At 36.9% G+C, this 24302-nt stretch overlaps 1 protein-coding gene across 1 annotated transcript in view; it reads left to right on the top strand.

Annotated features, from left to right (window-relative positions):
* Window positions 1-2744: 2744 nt before the first annotated feature.
* The window catches only part of LOC131079326 (phosphoribosylformylglycinamidine cyclo-ligase, chloroplastic/mitochondrial), a 74786-nt gene continuing 53228 nt past the window's right edge, over window positions 2745-24302 (top strand). The window contains exon 1 of the mRNA XM_058017232.2: window positions 2745-3179. Within this exon, the coding sequence (XP_057873215.2) occupies window positions 2924-3179 (256 nt within the window). The 5' untranslated portion in view covers window positions 2745-2923. The remainder of the gene's footprint in view (window positions 3180-24302) is intronic.

The following is a 24302-nucleotide window of genomic DNA, read 5'->3' as shown; positions in this document are numbered from 1 at the left end:
ATTTTCTATTTGAATTCGATGTATTATGTAGAAGCTATGATTATGTTACTAATGCCCATAGGCTGAAGCTTTTTCCAACTACTCTAAAGGATTCTACACTAAGGTGGTTTATGGGGCTAGGTAGAAATGCAATCTCTTGTTGGGATACAAAGAAGAGAAGTTTTTGTAAGAGTATCAATACTATTATAGAGGTGGAGATGCCGAGAAGGAAGATATCTTTATGATGTCCCAGTGAGAAGATGAAGCCCTTAAAGATTACATAGATAGATTTTAGTTCTTCTTAAATAAATCCATATAGAATAGGCTTACTCATGAGTCTATCAAGTTGGTCTTCCTCTGGGAAATTAGTGAGGAATGCATTGGTACACTCAACCTAATGGGTGGGGGTGACATTACCCAAACAACATTTGATGATATCTGCAACCTTTCTAGGAATTACTCTAGGTCTACATTGAGAAAGAACAAAAGTTCCAGGTTGCTTCCTACCACTAAGACATTCACTAGTGTCTCAAGGGTGAAATTGAGCAACCTTCTTTCCAACATGAAGGAAGACATAATAAGTCATTTGACAACCCAACTAGATACTCTTCACATTAAGAAAAAAATAATAAGCAAGTGCTACTCTCATTGAGTATTGCTCTCACCAATTATTGCCCTCACCATAGATAGAAGAGATCTAATTGTAAGTGTAGAAAGGTTGTTGCCATCTATGAATAAAAGTTGATTCGTCCAAAGTTTCATGCACGAGAAGATGAGGATGGACAAGTATTTTACATAGCTCAATTAAGTCATGGCAAAAAAAAGCAAGGTATGCCATTAGACTCATTGTCTTATAATCTTTCATTTCTTGGAGCTTAACAGAGTACTACAAATTGGAATTTTTCGCCCTAGAATGCCATGCAAAACCTACAATGATAGGGTAATGCATCAAAATAGATGCCACACTAGGGATCATGGCCACCTCAATCCCAATACCAATTCCCAAACTATAATAAATGGAAAAGTCATAAAAATACATGGTCTTAACCATGGTATGTAATCCAACAATGACAACAATCCAATACTACTTACCCACAATAATAGAAACCTTCATTCTAGTAGCCTACACTTATGCCCAATGCACTTCCTCAGCAGCCAACCATTATGCCTAAATAAAACAATATAGATCCTTATTCTATGAATATTATTTTGTCTTCCTTTATTTGTCCCTTGTGTCAATTAAAGTAGGAATTGCAAGAAATGGTAACTATTCTTAGTTTCTTTTTTATATTTTGAACCAAATCCATTAATAACATAGATAACTAGATAGGCAGCCTAACATGAATATAAATTCTCTTTTTATGGGAGATGTACTCTCTTACTTGCTCATGCCTTGACCCCATAAACATTCTCTACCTTTTATCCTATTCCTAAATAGCAAACCAATCCATCATTCTCTAACTTTTATCGATTTAAAGAATATTGTTTTTATCTTTTATTTTTTTACATAAGAATCATTTTAAAATTATTTTATTAAAGATTTTTTTTTTTTGATCGGTAAAAGGCCGAAGCCAAAATATTTTATTAAATCAAAGCCTTGTATATCATTAGTTCCAGGATAACACCTTCTATATTATTAAGTCAAACAGAATATTAGCATAGCTAGGGCCTGAAAAGAAAGGATAATCTATCCTCCCTAAAGAGCTGAAATACCATATCACTCATCCACAACAAGTTTCAATCCTATTTAATTTCTATTAACAAGAGATTTCATTTTCTTTCCACAAAGGATGACCTCCAGATCCTTTTCAGAGACTATGTGTGTGATGCTATATATATGCATATGTGCGTGAAGGGTCTAAGTCCCAGAGTACCAACCCGTGTGAATCATCAAGAAAGTTTTAAAACAACTGTTCAACCTTATACTAGGGCTTCCTTGGTTCCTAGGAGAACCAAGTCATAACCGTAAGTAGGTTTGATAATTATAATATTTGTTTTTCAAAATTAGCCAGAAATTCATCGTGAGATGGAAAACACTAGAGGGCAGATAAGGGTGTCTGAAACCCGAGGGCTACCTTCATAAGGCTTATCAACAAACTACAAATGTCTGGTAGTTCTTTAAAATGAATCCCAGTCCGAGGTCTCTCAAAACCAGTCTTAGAGAATTAGTAAAAGTAGCGACAATCCCCACCTACCTCTACCTATACATATATGTATGTATGTATCTATACAAATGTAAGAAGGGGAAGAACTTTGACACAAAGCATCACTCTATTAAAGAATTATTATTATTTTTATATATATTTTAAATAATTAAGAAATATGTTTTACTATTTCTAAGATATCTATACAAAATATTTTGTTTATGTAAATGAAATCTATATAATATTTTTTTATTTCTAATGATTATAATTGCATTCACTTTTTTTTTTTTTTTCCTAAACATATATTCTAACTAATTTGTCACTGTTTTTTTTTTAGTTTAATAAATAATATATTATTATATACAATATAATATAATAATAAGATAAAATTCTAAATATTATGCAGGAATGTATGGACGGTGGTGATAAATTATACGACTTTGTTACTTATTTTTGACTTTTACTCAATTCTTTTTTATTAACCTCATTTGATTTTTAAACAAGCCTTCGTTCGCCAGGAACCCTCTTCCCAAAAACACACTTATTCCACGGTAAAGGAATTTTTGGCGTAATAAAAAACATAACATTGCTTTTGTAACTTTTTCCGTGTAGAGAAATATAGTTATTTCAGGCATCTCTGAAAATACTCTCTTTGGCGTAATAAAAAAAAACATAGCATTGCTTTTGTAGCTTTTTCCGTGTAGAGAAATATAGTTATTTCAAGCATCTCTGAAAAAAAACATTCTTTGTCGCTGTGAACCAGATATTTTTCGGCGACATCCATCGGGTTATAGGGTTTAATGGCGTCCTCGGCTATGCATATTATTTCTGGTAAATTTAAAAGTGATATTGTTTGCCGCAATGGCAAGCGTAGCGGGGTATATGCCCTTAGTCTGAAGCACAAGGGGAGAAGTCTAGCGGTCAAGGGAGAAAGAGCTGCTGTAGGGCTTACATACAGAGATGCAGGGGTCGATATAGATGCTGGCACAGAGTTGGTGAAAAGGATCTCTAAAATGGCGCCTGGCATTGGCGGATTTGGAGGACTTTTTCCCTTTGGTATTTATCTTAATTTTCGCTACTTGTTTTTAGTTTTGGCGCCCATTTCTGTTTATTTGATGTTTTGTTTCTGTTTTTTATTTCGAGGAACAAATATTGCTATGTATGGATTGTACATACTAAGCCCAGTCTTCAATCTATATTCCAAGTTTCGTTTGAAAAAGAAAATTCTCCTTTTATTACTTGGCAGTGTTGCTTCCACATCAAGAGCATCTTCTTTCTAGTTAACTTTAACCCGACCTTGTCTGTTGAGGTTAGTTGCAGCCAGAATTGAATGCAGTAGTTTACTGGATATTTACACTCTATGATTTGCCCCTCCCCTGAGGCGAAAGACTAGATGAAGTGTGATTCCTTCTGCATAGCCTTTGCTTGTTAGGAGAAATACCCTTCGTATCCTGGATCTTCACCTTCACATTGCCCATTGTATCAGAGAGTTCTAAGTCTAGGATTATTGTCTAACCAACTAACATTTCCACAAGTATTTGCATCTTGAAGTCAGGTCTACTCCAGAAAACACGTTGTTAATGATAGAGGAGTTTGTACCTGAGGTCATGAGATTGAACACCCTTGAGGCCACTAGCTCAAGGTGATATATTGAATGGCTTTGGAGCTTATACAGCGATTTTATTTCTGTGGTAGATTGTTACAAAATGTTTAAATCGCCTCTTCTTTTCCTTGTTTTAAGTAATGCGTAAATTGCATAATGGAGGGAATAGGTTTCTTTCTAAATCTTGCTTTTTCAGTTACAATTATGTTTTGGATGGCCAGTTTTTTTTTCTAGAATTTGAATAATTGCTGGGAAAAAGACAACAACAAAAAACAAAAAATTGAGCACTTGGAGAACAGAAAATACTCAAAATAGCATTACAAACAAAAATGGACACAAGATGTACCCTAGGGAAACCTAAATCGGGAAAATTCCAGCATGCAAATAGAACTGTGCCACATCATATCAACTAAAATCTGCAAGATTACATGACAATTCCTCTCATGGATCCTCCCAGAATGTTGTAGGACTGAACATCCATTTGATATTCTCATAATCTAAAACCTACATTTATTTAAAAGCTCTGCTCGGAAAACACACTTACAACAGCTTCATAGTCACTTCGGATGAATACCAAATTTCCAAAATTAACTCTAGATGAAGACTTGCAACCATCGAATTCCCTTTCAATGTCATTTCCATAGCCTAATGAACATATTAATGCATAAATTGGTCCGGTAGCACAATGCTTGAGAACCCAAAAGAAAAATCACTTCGATGATTGGAATGGCTAAAACTCCATATTCCATTCTAATTGGTTTTTTGGTTTTACTATTGTATTTTATGCGCTTGTCTCGGCATGATTAAGTAATGTTTAGGTGACATGTTCAACTATGAACAAACATATCACTTTGCATTTTTGTGACAATGACACATTGGGCTAGGCACAAACCAGGTATTGATGCACGATCACTTCACATATGCAGCCCAGTCTCATGCCCACTGATTTGAAATGCCTCTTATGAGGAGCTCAAATGTACATACACATACCTCTATTTGGTTGGAGTATGTTTATTCTACAGGTATCCTGTTGATACTTCTTTGAAGTTTACACTAAAATACATCATATCTTGATGTTCATCCGTGGTAGCATATAGCCTGTGCCTCTTTGAGCTTTTGGGGTGGGGAAGTGTCGAGATTCATTTCTAGATGACTAAAATAGTCCTAGGGCATTAGAGATAGCAAAGGGGCATTTTATATGTAAACAACATACATGTGTAAAGCGGAAAATCGAACCCCAGGTGTTCCCCCCACTCCAAGGAGAGAGAAAGGAGGTCACTAGGATTGACGGTTTTCACTTAGGAGAGACTTTACATTCAAAAGAGGGGTTGAAACTCACAAGATCCAATCCCACACAATGCAAGATTGAATTCTAAATGAGTTTCAAGGGTTGAGACAACAAGGCTACCCTCTTTTGTAAAGAATGTAGATAGAAAGATTGACCTAGGAGTGTATGTGAAAGTAAGAAAGATTCATTTGCAGACAGAAATAGAAACATGGGATGAAGCTGCGGACCTGGAATTAGCAGTAAAATGTCGAGACGATGCTGTCCTGCAAGTTTGAGCGAAAGTTGACGGGACGATGGCGCTCGGAGTGCACACGGTCCTCCGAAAAATCCGCGAAACGAAGGGGGATCTGTTCGTCTCTGCACAAGGATTTCAGATCTTCAATTACAGCCGCGTACCTGCAACCTACACAGAGAAAAGAGAGGACGATTGGAGGGTTAGGGATTAGGGGTTTGCCTTTAGGTCAAACCCCGGTTTTTGGAATTAACCAAGAAATGAGAATGCTGTAAATGTAAATGTTTGTCATGTAATCAAGTACTGATACCTTGTTGTAAGAATGTTTGTATTCTTACATGCGAAGGTGTAATGATGTTGTATGTTGTATGTGATCTCCTCTTCAATGGTTGAATCCTTGTCTTGAATGCAACACCTAGCCTTGAATGGAGACCTAGAATGCTCAATTGCTTGAAGGAATGCTTGAATGCTTGAATGTTTGAATATCGCTTCCGCTACGTATGTTTTTTTCTCTTTTTTTCGTGAGAGGAAATGTAGTTTATATACTTGTCAATTAGGGTTAGAAGATTGATTTTTCCGACCTTAGGCCGACCTAGGAGGATTATTTTCCAAATTGCAAACTTGAAGACCCGATGCCTAACAAGAGACCGGGCCCAAAATAGGGCCAGGGACCAGGGCGCTGGGCGCCATGGTCCCACATCCCGGGACAGCAGGGTGCAAGGAGGATCAGGCCAAGGTGCAGAAAAGATGCAGTTTTGATGTCGTAAACAGGTTTCGGGGTCTCCATTCAGGTTCAGTGTTGCGTCGCCATCGTGAAGACCCAAAGGCAGTCGAAATTGCAAGTGTCGCAATTTTAGGACGCTACATTTAGCCCCCACTTTAGCGGGAGTATAAGCGTACGCCCTTACTTCCGGTAAAGTACAAGGAAACAACATTGAAAGACTTTCACCACGTCAAGGAGGTAAGATACACCAAGCCCCCAGTGGACTAAGGATCTTACGACTTCGATTGACAAAGTAAAAGGGAAGATCATGAGGGAGAACCATGACTGTCAGTAGTAAGGTTCCCTCACTATGAGTCATGCAAAAAAATACCAAAAATTTTCAAGGCAAAGCTAAGTTCGTCAAGAAATTTTCAAGTATCCTGAAGGGATATGGACGGAGTGTATGCCCCCTACGTTAAAGCGATCACACACGCCTCATCGGGGGTGATTGCTTTAAGATAGTAATACACATAAGAAATGAGAAGGGAAAGGAGCACGTTATCACAAAGATTTAGCCCCCAAGTGTGAGATAAACCCAAGGATATTAGACACAAAACACAAAGCACGAGGTGACTTCGCTTTCCTCGGGGTCAGTATGCTGTATGATAATTCATGTATATCATATGTATGTATGCATAATTGTTCTTCATTCCCCAATCAAGGAAGGTCACCTAGAAGAAGGGAACACATGTGTCTTTTGAGTCAACATGAGAGAGACCAAAAGAGTTCTCAATGCTTTGCATCGTCCTCAAGTAGACAACACTAAGGACAGCAAAATAGAAGAATGAGAATAACACATAGAAGAAGTAACAAAAGAAAGAGAGGAGGAGAGAGTCTGCTATGCTAATGAAACTAGTCTAGCACGTCATCCACCCCCCGATCTTGCTGATCAATATTTCGGGAAGGCAGGGAACACGCTAGAGGAGGAACATCCAACACAGCAGATGGAGCTATCACAAGATCCAAACAAGGGCTATGTTCATGTTCCAAGCCACGTTGTTCTTGTCTAGGAGCTAGGATAAGTGCTTTAGAAAATTCGTTAGATAAATGGTTATCAATATCAACATATTCATATTCACTATCAGAAGCAAGAGAAGTAACATTTTCATCATGAATAACATTTTCATCTATATCACCATCAAGATTTATAAAAATAGGATCTTTAACTCGCACAGGATCAAAACCATCATGCATCTTATGCTTAGGAGATTTTGGCTCAATTTTCGGCTGAGGAGAAAGTGGAATAATACTAGCTGAAGGTGTTTTTGGGGATTGCAAAGTTTGAGAAGCAGCTGCACGAGCTCTAAGACGACGCTTTCGTCGGCGTTCACGCGCAGAACGATATCGTCTAGTCTTAGTAGGAAGTTGAGAAGATTGAGGAGGAGGAATGTTTTCATCCTTATCACTTGGGTGTTTAGGTTGTGGTGTCTTAGGTTGGATAATAGGAGAAGAGGAAGGTCTCTTCTCTTTATAAGAGGAAGGAGGAGGGACTGCTCCATATAAAGGAGGAATATTTGGTTTAGGAAGGAGACCAAGTCCATCATGACAAGGAGGTATAGGTCTACTTTTAGAAAGTTTATTAGACATAGACATAGTCACATCCATAGGAATGGGTTGGGAATCTTCTTGAGGAAAGACATTAGTTTTATCTTTCAAAGGAAGAACTTCCTTCTCAAGAATGATAGGAATATCAAGTTTGGGTGTTCTAGGTTCACTTAGAGATAGGATCATATCTTTTTTCCACTTTTGATAAGATTTGAAAAGATGATCACTTCGCGGTGGAAGAGATTGGAATTGTTTAGGCCAAAAATAATCAATAGGAACGCTAGAAGTTCTTTCAGCTGGTTTAAAGAGACTATGATTGACAGTAACAACTTCACCATTATGGGGAAATTTCAAACACTTGTGAATAGGAGAAGCAATAGCTTTCATGGAAGATAGCCAAGGATAACCTAGCTTCACACGAAATTGTTCGGATGATGGAATAATAGCAAAGCTCACATCAAGGGATTTGTTATGGACCTCAATAGGTAATGTAATAGAACCAATTGCAGGAGAAGACAATGCATCAAATAATTTCACAACCACATTTGTTTTGTCATAGATCACTTGATTCAATTGCAAAGTAAAAAGAAATTCTTCAGTAATAACATTAACCATGCAAGAAGGATCAATAAGCACTCCACGACAAGGTGTATTCTTGACTTTTGCAACTATATATAAAGGACCATCAGGTGCCCTGATAGTTTCACTGGAATCAAATGTGATGGAAGGTTCTTTAGGGATTTTCTGCTGCTCTACAAAGTTAATCACATTCGGAGTCATAGACACAAGACCATCAGGTGAGAAAGAGGAACCATTAGTCTCAATCACATTAGAGGTATGAGAAGGTAATGGATCAGTAAAAATCTTAAGATTTTGGTTAGGAAGAGCTACAGATGTGTTGCCTTTATCATTCACGCCTGAAACAGAGATAGTATTATTATCAATCAAATCTTGAATTTTACCCTTTAAAGCAAAACATTTTTCAGTATCATGCCCAGGTTGACGATGAAATTGACAAAAAGATTTGTTATCAAAATAGGGTGAATTCACCTTTGCAGGATCTATTTGCTTTATAGGAGGGAGAGTAAGCACATTTTGTTCCAATAACTTATTCATAATACTATGCAATGATTCATTCAAAGGAGTAAACTTTCTTTCTTTCTTGAAAAACTTAGAAATAGGAGGCACACCTGATGTTGCATTCACATTGTTGTTGATGATGTTTTCATTGAACTTAACGAACTCTCTGTTTGGTTTAAACTTCCCAAATGGTTGTTGACTGCTATCACCCTTATCACTCGGAGCCATAGGATTTGCTTGTTCCATTTGACTCACAGTCAGTTGATAATTGTGAAGAGTTGCACACAACTGTTGGAAAGAAGTAAACTCAGAAAACAAAAGTTTTTCTCTAATATATTTTTGTAAATTAGAAATAAAGATTCTTTGAATATCATTGTCAGGTACTGGAAAAGAAATTTGAGCACACAAATGCTTATATCTACCAATGAAATCAGTCACTTTTTCTTTAACACCTTGTTTACAATGCATTAAATCAATCAAAGTAACTTTAGGACCTATATTATTTTGAAATTGTTGAATAAAAGCATTTGCAAGTTGTTGGAAAGAAGTAATAGAATAGGAAGGCAACGAGCAATACCATTGTAGAGCCTTATCTCTTAATGTTCTAGTAAACAGTTTTGCAAGCAACCTTTGGTCATGAGCAAAATCAGTACATATTGTTTGAAAGGTCTTAACATGTGTTAGAGGATCACCTTTACCATTATAAAGCTCCAACTGCGGGATTTCAACATGCTTAGGAGGGATAGCTCGAACAATGTCAAGAGAAAGTGGGCTCGCAACATCAAATGTGGGCACACTAAACTTAGATTGATTCATAGAGGCAATTTGTTGCTGTAAAGAAGAGACAATTTGTGCAAGATTGTTAATGGTCGCTTCAGTCGAAGAGTTCATATTAGACATGTTAGATTGTGATGGAGGTATTATGTTATTGAAAGAAGGTATTGATTGAGAGTAAGGTGGCGGGACACTATGATGGTTAGTCATAGGAGATGATTGGAAAAAAGGAGCACTACAAGGAGGAATGGAGTGGTTGAATGAATTGCCCCCTTGCGTCATATTCATTTGTGGAGATGTAATAGGGACACCCATTGAAGGAATGAATGAAGAAGTCGGATTGAATGAAGGAAGAGGGTTGTTTGAAGAGGAAGGATTGCCCCCATGACCGGTGAACATAGGTGGAATGTTTTACATTGAAGTAGTCATTATGTTTGATGTAAAAGTAGGTATACTAGCAATAGAAGTTGTCAAAGGAATAGAATGATTGACTTGAGTAGGAGGTTGTGTATAACCTAAAGTTTCGGCACAACTCTTTATAGGCATCACATTCGAATCCACGATGTGTGCGATACTACGCAAAATATCAATTCCATTCTTATCACTTTGAACCATACGTTTTAGACCCTCAATTAATGAAAGAGCTTGACTATCGAGGTATTCTTGAGACATCCATTGCTGAAAATCATCAAATTGGTTATCCAATTTTGAAAGTTGTTCTACAGAAACCTCATGGAGAGCTTCTTCATCATTAAGAGGATTAGAGGAATTACCCATGTCCTCGTTAAAAAGGCCATTCAAATTAGGTTCCATCTCCTCGGTAATCAAACCTTGGAAAGACTTAATTCTAAGGCTTCGTCTAACGGGAATAGTGTAAGTAGGGCTTATTGTAGTAAAACTCATACACTAGAGAGAGAAGATTTTGAATTTATTTTCGATTTTAGAGGTAGCAAATTTCAATAAAATCAGCCAATCTCCTAGATTTAAGCTGTTAAATGCAATCATAACAATCTCCCGAAATTTCGGAAAAAATGTCAGGGACCGTGGCTAACGGGGTACACACGGTCCTCGCAACTTTTTTCGAAATTTTCAGGGATGAAAGTTATGATGATTTTAAAGCTAATCTGAAAAAATTGAGTGATTTTACGATCTGTAGATAGGCCAAATTAAAGTTGCAATCTCAAAATTGAAACCTACCAAGATTGTTGAAAAATGCAAAATTTGAATTTTGAAAAAGAGAGGGAAACTAAAATTTTGAATTTTATGATTTTAGAGGGAATACTAAAAGCAATGCAAGTTTTGAAATTTAAAAGTTGACTCAATTTCATGCAAAATTCAATTTTGAAAGCGGAAATCAAAGTTGTTGCAATTAAACACTTAATTTCAAAAGTCACAAATTGCAAAAATTTGAATAAAGCACTGAAACTTTGAATGAATGCCAACACACTTTTCAGATTTAGGACAGTAAGAACACAATTTTGACACAAAATTTCAATTTCAACAATTTTTGAATGATTAGAAGCCTTAATCCAAGCAATCACTAGACCAACTTTGACTTTAATTTTGAAAGTGTTAGAATTGATGAAATCAGCCAAGATTCTGGATTTTAGCAGAAAAATACAGTAAGATCTAGCTCCTGAAATTTCGGAAAAAATGTCAGGGACCGTGGCGAACGGGGTGCACACGGTCCTCGCAACTTTTTTCAAAATTTTCAGGGATGAAAGATATTATGATTTTGTTGCGGAATCCAAAGTTACAGCCGATTTGGAGGTGTTTTGATCAGTGAAACCATCGGTCAAAGGTTGAATCAAGAGGGTTTTAAAAATTAGGGTTTTGACACTTAACCACTTAATTTTCAGAATTAAGGCACAAATATGAATTGATAATTTGTAATAGAAGGGTAGATCTGAAACAAGCATTAACAATTAAACATTTCACAAGCTCAATTACTAAAAAAGAAAATTTAGGGTTTTTATGCAATTAACCTCCAAAATTTGCAAAAAATCAAACATGGAAATGTAATCAAGGAAGCCAATTTTTCAGATCTAACCATGAATAATCAGAATTAGGATGTTCACGTTGGGTTCACCAAAATGTAAAGCAGAAAATTGAACCCCAGGTGTTCCCCCCACTCCAAGGAGAGAGAAAGGAGGTCACTAGGATTGACGGTTTTCACTTAGGAGAGACTTTACATTCAAAAGAGGGGTTGAAACTCACAAGATCCAATCCCACACAATGCAAGATTGAATTCTAAATGAGTTTCAAGGGTTGAGACAGCAAGGCTACCTTCTTTTGTAAAGAATGTAGATAGAAGGATTGAACTAGTAGTGTATGTGAAAGTAAGAAAGATTCGTTTGGAGACAGAAATAGAAACATGGGATGAAGCTGCGGACCTGGAATTAGCAGTAAAATGTCGAGACGTGCTGTCCTGCAAGTTTGAGCGAAAGTTGACGGGACGATGGCGCCCGGAGTGCACACGGTCCTCCGAAAAATCCGCGAAACGAAGGGGGATCTGTTCGTCTCTGCACAAGGATTTCAGATCTTCAATTACAGCCGCGTACCTGCAACCTACACAGAGAAAAGAGAGGACGATTGGGGGGTTAGGGATTAGGGGTTTGCCTTTAGGTCAAACCCCGGTTTTTGGAATTAACCAAGAAATGAGAATGCTGTAAATGTAAATGTTTGTCATGTAATCAAGTACTGATACCTTGTTGTAAAAATGTTTGTATTCTTACATGCGAAGGTGTAATGATGTTGTATGTTGTATGTGATCTCCTCTTCAATGGTTGAATCCTTGTCTTGAATGCAACACCTAGCCTTGAATGGAGACCTAGAATGCTCAATTGCTTGAAGGAATGCTTGATTGCTTGAATGTTTGAATATCCCTTCCGCTACGTATGTTTTTTTCTCTTTTTTTTGTGAGAGGAAATGTAGTTTATATACTTGTCAATTAGGGTTAGAAGATTGATTTTTCCGACCTTAGGCCGACCTAGGAGGATTATTTTCCAAATTGCAAACTTGAAGACCCGATGCCTAACAAGAGACCGGGCCCAAAATAGGGCCAGGGACCAGGGCACTGGGCGCCATGGCCCCACATCCCGGGACAGCAGGGTGCAAGGAGGATCAGGCCAAGGTGCAGAAAAGATGCAGTTTTGATGTCGTAAACAGGTTTCGGGGTCTCCATTCAGGTTCAGTGTTGCGTCGCCATCGTGAAGACCCAAATGCAGTCGAAATTGCAAGTGTCGCAATTTTAGGACGCTACAACATGTTATATTTTTTCAATTGTATAATTAGAAAGTGCTTAAGTGCAAATATACCCATGACATTATACATTGAAAATCAAAGTCACAATGGAAAAGTTCTACATGACAACAAAATGAAAATCATTTTTTTTTTTTCGTTTTAACTTTAATTTATGACAAGGCAATACTATTATTATTGAATTTTTGAGCCAATATTTTTTACACTGTAGAATGGCTTATTGTATAAGCCAAAACAAAAAATTAAACAACCTATCCAAAAATTTAAGAACAAATTCCCAACAGCCACAAGCTAGTGAACATTAAGAAAGGGACTGATTTTCCAGTTAATACATGTCGGTGGCAGTAATGAAGAATACGAAACAAGAAGAAGGAATAGATGCATTTCTAGCTGTAGAAGAAGCAACCTGAATATGACGAGCACGAGAATTACATTAATATGGCAGCATGCTATCTACTGAAGTTATAGTCTTTAACATTGTCGATACTTGTTTCATTAACCAGTGATGAAACAATGTTGGTTGAGAGCTTGGTCCCAACTTCCATAGGTGTAGATGCAGGATTACATTCAGTCATATGGAGTTTTGTTAAACGATATTTGGCAAGCTTAGTTTGTAATACAAAGATCTTATTATTAGTTTGCCAAAATTCTACACCTAAACAATATTGAAGCAGGTTTAGATCTATCATTTCAAAAACACAACATGTATTATGTTTCACTTGTTGAAGTATAGTAGCACTACTTTTGGTGATGGCAAGATAATCAACATACACAATTAGGATCACTATGTCACCACCATTGATTTTGACATAAAGAGTGGGTTCATAATTGCTTTTTTTGAAACAAAAATCTTTAAGATATTGATCATTTTTGAAATACTGTGCTTGAGGAGCCTGCTTGACTCCATACAAGGACTTTACCAACTTGCAAACTAAATGTTCTTTGCTTGGAGCATGGAACCCCTATGATTGAGTCATGTAGACCTCTTCGTCTGATTCTCCTTTGAAGAAGGCACTTTTGACATCCATTTGATATACCTTTCGGCCAAATTGAGCAACAATAGATATACCCAATTGAAATGTTACCATTTTTTTTGTAGGAGCAATTGTTTCTTCATACTCTATTGCTTGTGCATATCCTATTACAACAAGACAAGCTTTACACTTGTCTTAAGAACCATTCAATTTACACTTTATTTTATAAATCTATTTGCAACCAATTGATTTCTTTCTTGGGGGCAATGTTGACAATATCCAAGCCTTATTTTCATCAAGGCATCATATTCCACTTTCATGGTAGCTTCCCATTTTTGGTCTTTGCAAATGTACTAGGCTCAAAAAATTGAGAAAATTACCTTTCTCAAGATGTTTCCTTGAACATGTAGATCGACCTTCCATATCAATTTGGCAATTCATCCTTTTGGACATCTTCATTGTGGTATAATACCACTTTGGTCTCTTTAATTGGCCCCCTTGATTGTCTTGTGGAGATGAAGTATTACTCTCTTCTCCAACCCATTCCTCCTTTGAATGTAATTTTTCTAATGTCTTTTGTTTTGTTGATGATTTATAGCTTCAGTCGGATAAAATTAAATGTTAAATTGGCCTTAAGCCCTTCAACATTTAATTATATATATCATTATGTTATTTATTATTATTATTGTTAAATTGATTAGATAATAATAATTATTACTATATTTAATTAATAACATTATTATGTAACTTCGTGTTTAGTTAGTGTTTTGATTCTTTAATGAGTTGATACAGGTTTATCTAGCCACCTCTTCATGTTAAAGGGACACGGCCCTTAAGGAAGTCCAGAGATATATTAGTGTGTATATAATTGCGATATAATATTACATCTGTGTGAATTCTAGACTGCTGTGCATGAAGACCTCTGCACTGATATGCTATGTGAAGACCTCTGTGGTTATATGCTGCGATTAGGGTGATTAGCCTGTCAGGTGTGATCGGGTAAAGGCTGCGAGAGAATTATATATGATGTGTGCAATATATATATCCTGCGATACATATATATACTAAGTGCAATATATATACTGCAATATACATATTGTGAGAGCAAGAATAAATAATCAATTTATTTATTGAAGTTATCTAGCACATAAGAAATTAATTGATAACTTAAAGATATTGATATATATATATTCAGATATTGCTCTGTATCTCTGTAGTTTTAATTCTGATCCATAAATTTAACATGTTTGATTTCAATATCTTTCCTTGTAGTTTTAAGTGACATTTCCTTATATCTTTCTTCTTTCTTATACTTTAAGTTATATTCCATATATACTATCAGGATGTTTGAGAGTGGTTTCGGACCTCTAGGAGTTATAATGCAAAATCTAGTTTTTGGAGGATTCTTCAGTTTTCCAGACAGTCAAATTTCAGGATCAGGATGACATTCCAGACAGCCAAATTTCAGGACATTTGAAGATCAGGATGATATTCCAGACTTCATCACTCACCAACTCGACCTAACTCAGACCTTCAAGGATGATACTCACTCACCAAGCAAGACACAATTAGCAACAAGAGCAAAATCAGGCCCTAAGGAAGACTCTCAAAGAAACCCTAATTCTGGGGCCCTGTGGACTCACCCTGGCCCAAGTAGAGCCTGCCATCCTAGTGATCCCTCTGGCAGCACTCATAATGCAAAGGCTAACAGACAAAACCCTAAAAGGCCTAGAAAAACAAACCCCAGAAAGCAAAAAGTAAGGGTCCCCATTTGCAATGGGGCGATGTGTGAGTACGTCACAATAGTATCAGAGCCAAGTTTCCTTCTATAAAGCCTAACCGCCTGAAGGAAGATCCGATTAAGATCAGATTGATATCTCCTTGAAAGTTTGTATTTTAAAATGACGAATGGAATCAGATTCGAAGACAGACTTGAAGGTGCCTCAAACTATGATTCATGGAAACTACGAATGATGTTGGTACTAAGGAAGAATGAGTTAAAAACAATAATAGAGAATCCTTCTAAACTTGATGGAAAAGACGAACAGAGTCAGTGGGAAAAGAACAATATTAAAGCAATGGAGTTATTAGTAGATGGAGTAAAGAGTCATCTACTACCTATCATTACAAGGTTAGATTCTGCATATGACATGTTCAAAGCCTTGAAAGACATGTTTGAGATTAACAACACGAGTAGAATCCTCACACTTAAAAATCAACTTTCTAATATTCAAATGAGTAAAGAAGAGACTATCACTTCATATTTTATGAGGATAACAGAATTAAGGAACCAACTCTCATCAATTGGTCACATTTATGATAATAAGGAGCTAACTATGATAACTCTAAATGGGCTCCCTATCTCATGGGAAAACTTTAGACAAGGAGTTAGTGCTCGATCCAAAGTTCCCAAATTTGATAGACTAAAAGCTGACTGCATTCAAGAAGAGTGTAACCTAATATCAAGAGGAATAATGAAACCCGTTGATGAAGATGTTCAAGTTCTAGTCTCTAGTTTGAAAAGGAAAAAGGACAAAAAGACATATGGTAATCGATCATTCAAGAAGCCTAGAGACTCCTCTAAAGTACAATGTTTCATATGTGACGAATATGGCCACATTGCAAGAACTTGTCCTCTCAAACTTAAACTACAAGCGTCCCTTGCTGAAGTCAGAAATTCAGACGTATGTTCAGAAAAATATGTGCTCTAGAAGAAACTCAAGATACCTTGTGATTGAGAGGGAGCTTACTAATAAAGATTGAGCACTTCTGAGGTAAAATTGTAAATATTGATTATTATTATTAATACTAATAATTATTTTATGGGCCCTGTGTAAATCATAAGGAAGTGATGACTTCCAAATGATTTCCACTTGTATTTTTTGAGGTTATTGGAAGGTGATGATCTTACAATAACTCAAGATTGTGGATAGAATTGCCGACTGAGGCAATCCACGTAAGAGCTTGTGGATAGAATCGCTGATAGAGGCAATCCACACAAGAGCTCATGGATAGAATCGCCGACTGAGGCAATCCACGTAAGAGCTTGTGGATAGAATCGTCGACTGAGGCAATCCACACAAGAGCTCATGGATAGAATCGCCGACTGAGGCAATCCACGTGAGAGCTCATGGATAGAATCGTCGACTGAGGCAATCCACACAAGAGCTTGTGGATAGAATCGCCGATTGAGGCAATCCACACAAAAGCTTATGGATAGAATCGCCGACAGAGGCAATCCACTCAAGAGTTTGTGAATAGAATCGTCGACAGAGGCAATTCACATCTTGAAACTATGGTCCCAAGATAAGCATCATACGATTTATGAATATTGCTCCCAATACCTTTTATCCTCCCTAGCTAAGAGGGAGTGTTGATAATTTATAGCTTCAGTCGGATAAAATTAAATGTTAAATTGGCCTTAAGGCCTTCAACATTTAATTATATATATCATTATGTTATTTATTATTATTATTGTTAAATTGATTAGATAATAATAATTATTACTATATTTAATTAATAACATTATTATGTAACTTCGTGTTTAGTTAGTGTTTCAATTCTTTAATGAGTCGATACAGGTTTATCTAGCCACCTCTTCATGTTAAAGGGACACGGCCCTTAAGGAAGTTTGGAGATATATTAGTGTAGATAATTGCGATACACATAATATTACATCTGTGCGAATTCTAGACTGCTGTGCATGAAGACCTCTGCACTTATATGCTATGTGAAGACCTCTGTGGTTATATGCTGTGATCAGGGTGATTAGCCTGCCAGGTGTGATCGGGTAAAGGCTGCGAGAGAATTATATATGATGTGTGCAATATATATATCCTGCGATACATATATATACTAAGTGCAATATATATACTGCAATATACATAGTGTGAGAGCAAGAGTAAATAATCAATTTATTTATTGAAGTTATCTAGCACATAAGAAATTAATTGATAACTTAAAGATATTGATATATATATTCAGATATTGCTCTGTATCTCTCTAGTTTTAATTCTGATCCATAAATTTAACATGTTTGATTTCAATATCAAAACTTGTTCCAGAATTAAGAGTAGTTACCCATAGACATTCACTACTATTGTAGAGTTACAACCATTAACTGAAAATACTGGTATTTTATCATTTACAATAACATCTCTATTAACCGCAATTTTTTTTAGAGACATTTGGCAGTCTGTATGCTTTGGTTTGTTCACTATACCCAACAAACATATATGGTTTTCTTCTTGCTTCTAAATTGCTTCTCTTTTCCTTAGGAATGTGTGCAAAAGCAGCACAACCAAAAACTCAAAAATTACTTACAGAAGGTTTTTTGTTTGACTATGCTTCCTCGGGAGTGACATTTTTCAAGGCTCATGATAGATTTTTGTTAAAGATGTTGACTACTGTATATGGCACATTTTGACTATGCACCATACACCTTGCCATCTCTATAACTATCCTACTGCTATTTTCCAGAAGTCCCTTTTTCTGTGGAGCGTATGTAGTAATAGATTGTCAGTGGATACCTTCTGGTAGAATTCTTTGAATTGATCAGAGACGAACTCATCTCCATTATCTGATCTCAGTGTCTTGACTTGTTTACTTGTTTGTGTTTCAACAAAAGCTTTCCATATCATAAAGTTAGAAAAGCACTCTGACTTATTATTAAAAAAATAAACTCATACTTTTTAAGAAAAGTTATCAACAAATTACAAGCAATATATTGTGCTAGGCAACGTAGGAGTCTTCATAGGACCTTGCAAATTAATATGTACCAAATTTAAAATCTCTTTGTGTAATGTCCCCTTTTTGAAATGGAATTTAGTAATAAATAATAATAACTTAAAATATAAAAAATAAAAATAAAAAAATAATATAATTAAAATTTAATTAAGTTTAATGAATGGTCAAAGGATATAAAATAAAGAGTTGTCACTCCCTCAATCATGATATATAAAAGCAAGATCATTTCATTTGAGGAGGAGATCCAAATATCATTCATCCAACAATAGTCCAAGAGGAAAGAATGGAGCATATGAATCAAGGAAGGATTAATAGAAAGGAATGGGTAGAAAATAAGGAAGTGACTATTTCAAAGGGAATAAATTATGAAGGGTTGTACTCTTTCAAAGGGTGGTAATTGTGAAAGGTTGTGACTCTTGCAAAGGGCAGACATGATGAAGAGGTGTGACTTCTCCCTCACAATGGAAGATATAAGGGAAGAAGGTTTCATTTGATGAGGACATGGAGGGAGATCAATTTGGAAATAAGTTATTATTATCAAAAGGCAGCAATAAAGGGTGGTGACTCAATTCTTATTAAAGGTGGCGACCCTTTCACTAATAAAGTATAAAGGAGAAATCATTCCAAGCATTCAAGGAACACTATTCAATCATCACCCATGAATCCATCAAAACAAACCCTTCATTCATCCATCAATCATCAATCTCTTAAGAAAGCAAACAATCATCAAATCCACATCAATCGTCCTTCGTCTTGGAATCAAGAAAACAAACAATTCAACAATCAAGCATCACTTTATCAAATCAACATTCATTCAATCGTCATCCACCAATATATCAAACTAGCATTCATTATGTTGTCACTCATCAATCATCCAATCAACAATCAGTTAATCTTTACTCACCAATACCTCAAAACATCAAATCGAACCAGATCAGATCTTATACGTATAACTTACTTTCAGAAAACAGTAGACTTGTGATCTAGCGAGTGATTGGTATGCAATGTGATTGAATATATTGTCTAATATATAATCTCTTATATGTTTTTGATCTAGTTTTTAATGGGAATTGCTAATTTATTTAGATTTCTATTATCAGCAAATTAATCTATTTATTTCCCTACAAGCAATCATATATGGATTAGAAGGAATTATGTTTGGCAGAGGCAGCAGAGCTGTTCCCACAGTATAAGCACACCTTCCCAAGTTGGATGGACAGGGCTTCCTCCCACTTGTAGGCCAAGGGGTTAAATTCTCTTGGTTGGATGCTCCACGCCCTTGGGCTTAGTTGTGGCGAACAGTTTCCAGTCTCCCTATCAAGCTTTCCCCTCTAATCCCTAATGTGGCTGGTTATTGGAAGTGAAACTATAGAATAGATCCGAAAAGGTGATATTGTCTATCATTTCTCGAATGTTAATTGCTTATTTACTTTTAAGAGTTCAATGGCTATTATATGATTTAATTATAGAATACTATTTGTAAACAAATCACGTTGTTGGATTCGTTACTTTGGGCAAAAATCAGGTATACCCCAATAGGGGACATTACAATTGGTATGAAAGCATTAATCCTGCCATCTTGCAGGACAAACCTACTTTAACTGCCATTCAATTAGGGTTAACTATTCAGCCCTCTTCTTAAGTAAGGCAAAAATAAAATTGAGTAGGCCAGTATTGCACTTCTATATGTGTGCCTTTAACTGCTTTGTGTCTAATGTGTTTTGAGCATGCTTACTCCATGTGTTTAATATGCGTGCTTTTCTCATGCATGCCTTGTGTTTTTAGCACATGTTTTATATGTATGCTTTTCTCATTTATGCCTTATGTTTGCTTTATGTCTGATATGTTTTCATCATGCAAGATTTGTATCTTGCTTGTATGCTTTGTGTCTTACGTGTATTTGTTTGCTTCGTTTCTGATATGTTTTCAGCGTGTTTACTCCATGTCTGTTTTATGCTGAACAATTATGAAAATGCTCAGTAAAAGATCTCTTGATGAGTATAGTAAATTGCCTGCCAATTGTCATTATATGTGAAAGGAAGTATGTTGAGAATGTTGTCAAACAAAAATGATAATAGCTATTCACATTGCATTCATGACAAACAATGACAAGAGGACATGAATCCTTGTACAAACTCGAGGCCCCCATAATTATTGACAAATACCAAAGGATGCTAACATGCATCACTATTACAAATGCTGATATACTCCTTCTGAATCAAAAGCATGATCCAAACCATAAGTTCAACCATCAGCATACAACTCAAGATAGGGCACCTTAAGAGAAGGACCATGCCCGTCAAATTCTCTCCCTGTTTCAGGTTTTTCAGAGCAATCTGCTCTAACAGAACTACTGCAGCCAAACTTAAAGAAATCCTCGTCAATAAATCATGGTCATTCTCCATGCCTTCAGTGCACTCATTTAGTCGCAAATTGAAATTAGCACAAATGTCTACAACCATACTGTCATTAACCTGTTAACTCATTAAAACAAGATCATCAGGTTACACCTTATCTTGACAAACCTTAAGAAAAGAATAACATCCTTCAATTTGCTTCTCCATTTCAGGCCTTATGATACTTTTGGAAAGAGATTCACAATGATTTCTATCTTCTTCAAGACAAGGATTCAAACCCTTCTCAGAACAAATGCATTCATGATCAACACATTTAGCTAATGAGTCTAGAAACAAAAAATCTGAAAGGCAGAAAACCTTACAAGAAGGACCGTTCAAATTAAACATACCTGGCCTATAAAAACGCTTCACCTCAACAACTGAGCTAACATTAAGAGGGGGAAGAACAAGAGCATATTAGCTATAGAGCCTAGCTCACTCATGTTGAAAATGTAGCTAGGTCGTATCCCTTGATTGGGCCGACCTAGCTTGGTAAATTTTAATGTGGCCTTTGGCCTTAAAATTTATTGTGTATGGGCCTATTTGGGATATTGTGTAACTTGTAAATTCAATAGGTTAGGACCTATTAATATGTAACTTGTAAAGTGTTATTGGTCAGGTCCTAAACGACCTAACTTGTGATATTGGTTTGACCCTATAATGGCGAATGCAACTTGTGGTTATAAATGGGTCTGACCCTATAATGTAACTTGTGAATTTGTAATTTGGCGCCAAAGCCGACCTAGGCATAAGGGTTAAGGGCATGTATATAAAGGAAGTGACTTGAGGTCACAAGTCATATAACACAAGCGAATATCATCTGCCTTAATGCGATCTGTTCTGCTCCAAAAGATCAGCGAACTACATTCTGAAGTCAGCAAAATTGTCTTCTAGCTGGGCGAACATCTTCCTAGGTCTGCCGAACCTGCTCCTAGGTCTGCCGAGCCTGCCCCAAGGCTGCCAAGCCTACCCCAAGGCTGCCGAACCTGCTCCAACGCTGCTGAACTTACTTCAGGCTGTGCTACATTTGTTCTAGGGCAAGCGAACTCCCTCACATGATTTGCAATCAACAATCTGGGCAATTGTTCAAATCTGACCTGAACTGTGATTCAGATAAGTTCTTTGTATGCCCTAGAAGGGTAGTATTGTAATCTGCTGCTATACCTAATCTAATCAGATTTGAGATCTTTGGTTGCTGGGTTTTGGGAGGTTTTCCCAGGGTACATGTGTGTTATGTGTATGATTTGCTTTGCATTCTGATTTTCTGTTCTATACTGCTAATCTGATCACTAAAAAGTAAAAACTAACATGGTATCAGAGCTTCATATTAGCATAATCAGATTAACAGATTCGTGAAGTAGATCGAAAGTTTTTGGAGGTGGTTGAGAGGCTTAATGACTAGTGGTTCAGTTCTCCTGTAGTTGGTCGTACCCTCGTGCTGGCCATACCTTTATGCTGATTATGTCATTACTTCCTACAAGTTTAGAAATAGATCAGAAAGGAAGAAGATTGAAGGGGCCTGTTGTGACGTTTTCACACATCGCCCCATTGCAAATGGGGACCCATGTTTTTTGCTCGTTTTGCTCGTTTTCGCTTTGCTTTTTCTAGGGGTTTGTTAGTTGTCTGGATTTAGGGTCAAGCCCTAGGGTTTTTTTATTTCCGTCTTTTCGGACCCAAATCCAGTCAGTTTTGGGAGCTTTTTGAATTTCCTTTTCTAGAATGCAAATTTTGAATGCAATGAATTCGCCAGAATGGTCTAATTTTCAATTGGAATGTTGATGCAGAGCTTAAATTTGTCTAAGTGTTGAAGATAAAATGTGAATTTTTGTCCAATTGAATATTTTTGACCAAATTTTGACATTTTTGATTTTTGATCCTAGGCATCTCTAATGATTTGTTTTCGCCTTGTGAAGTGATAAAATGTGTAAAATCATGATATTTTGGCCTGTAGGAGCAAAATCGCTCCTGTCCCTCAGTGAAGGACGGGAGCTCGTTTTCAAATATCTTACTATTCCTGCAGGGTCAAGATGAATTACGAATTGGAAGTGATGGAGAAAGGCGAGATCTTTCCATTGAATATAAATTGAAGATTTTCATGAGCACAGAAATGCCTCCAGGAGCAAAATCGCTCCTGTCCCTCAGTGAAGGACCGGAGCTTAAAATCAAATATTGCTTTGTCCTTGCAGGATTTTAACGTCTTGACGATGTGAAAAGGTCCAAAGAGGTACATTTTATCAAATGAATATAACTTGAAGTGCTGTCGGGGAAATCACATGGATAACCAAGTCCGGCTTGAGTGAGGTCCTGATCCTGAAATTTGGCTAAGTCTGGAATGTCCTGACCCTGAAATTTGACTAAGTCTGGAAACTGAAAAAACCTCCAAAACTAGATTTTGCAATATAACTCCTGGAGGTCTGAAACCACTCTCAAACATCCTGAAAGTATATATGGAATATAACTTATATTCCATTAAAATTATCCTGATAAAGAGTGCGAAAAGTCAAATTTCGCTCGTGTCCTTCTCCAAGGGTCCAGAGCGAAAAGCGCTCCTGTCCCTCTCCAAGGGACCAAGGCGAATCGCTCGTGTCCCTCACCAAGGGTCCAGAGCGAAAATGCTTAGTTGAGCCATTCCTGACCTTGTTTGGACGAATCGAGACATCAAAGGCATGGTGAAGGACGAAATGAGCATGATAGAACATCCGGACTTGATCAAAAACAATGAAATGATGAAGTTTTGCCTAGAGGGTCAATTTCGCTCCTGTCCCTCACTGAAGGACCAGAGCGAAGTTCTTCATAAGGTACGTCCTGAACAAAGACCAAGCAAATTTTATGTTCGAAGGCAAGAAAGGAGGTCAATCGAACCCGTTGAAGACAAATTGAAGATTATCAAACGTCAACAAAGGACCAAAATGCTTAAGTTCGCTCCTGTCCCTCAGGAAGGGACCAGAGCGATTTTTGTTGTAGATGATTTTCTCGCCAAATTTCAACCGATCTCAAGGCATGAATGAATGAAAGGAGGCATTGCGAATCCGTTGAATATAATTTTCGAAGGTGATGAAGTGAAATGAGGCCCACAAGAGCAAAATCGCTCCTGTCCCTCTCCAAGGGACCAAGGCGAGGTACCTTGTAGCTCTCGTCCCTCTCCCAGGGACCAGAGCGATTTCCTTCATTAGACAGAATCCAGGCAAATGTCAAGACAAGTGTACGTTCAAAAGCAAGGAAGAACATGAGATGGACGCATTGAATACAAAATGAAGATTTTTTGGACGTCCACAAAGGTCCTAAATGTCTAGTTCGCTCCTGTCCCTCAGGAAGGGACCAGAGCGATTTTTGATATAATTGATTTTCTTGCAAAGTTACAAACAATGTCAAGGCATGAACGAATGGAGTAAAGAAAGACGAATCCGTTGAATATAGATTTGGAACCTGACAAAGTGAGATAAAGGCTACAAAAGGAGGATCGCTCCTGTCCCTCTCCAAGGGACCAGGGCGATACAATGGTGATGTTACTTCCTAT

This window comes from Cryptomeria japonica, chromosome 11 (assembly GCF_030272615.1).
Source record: "Cryptomeria japonica chromosome 11, Sugi_1.0, whole genome shotgun sequence".
NCBI lineage: Eukaryota > Viridiplantae > Streptophyta > Pinopsida > Cupressales > Cupressaceae > Cryptomeria > Cryptomeria japonica.
The sequence above is the reverse complement of the archived record's forward strand: the minus strand, read 5'-3'. Positions and strand labels throughout refer to the sequence as shown.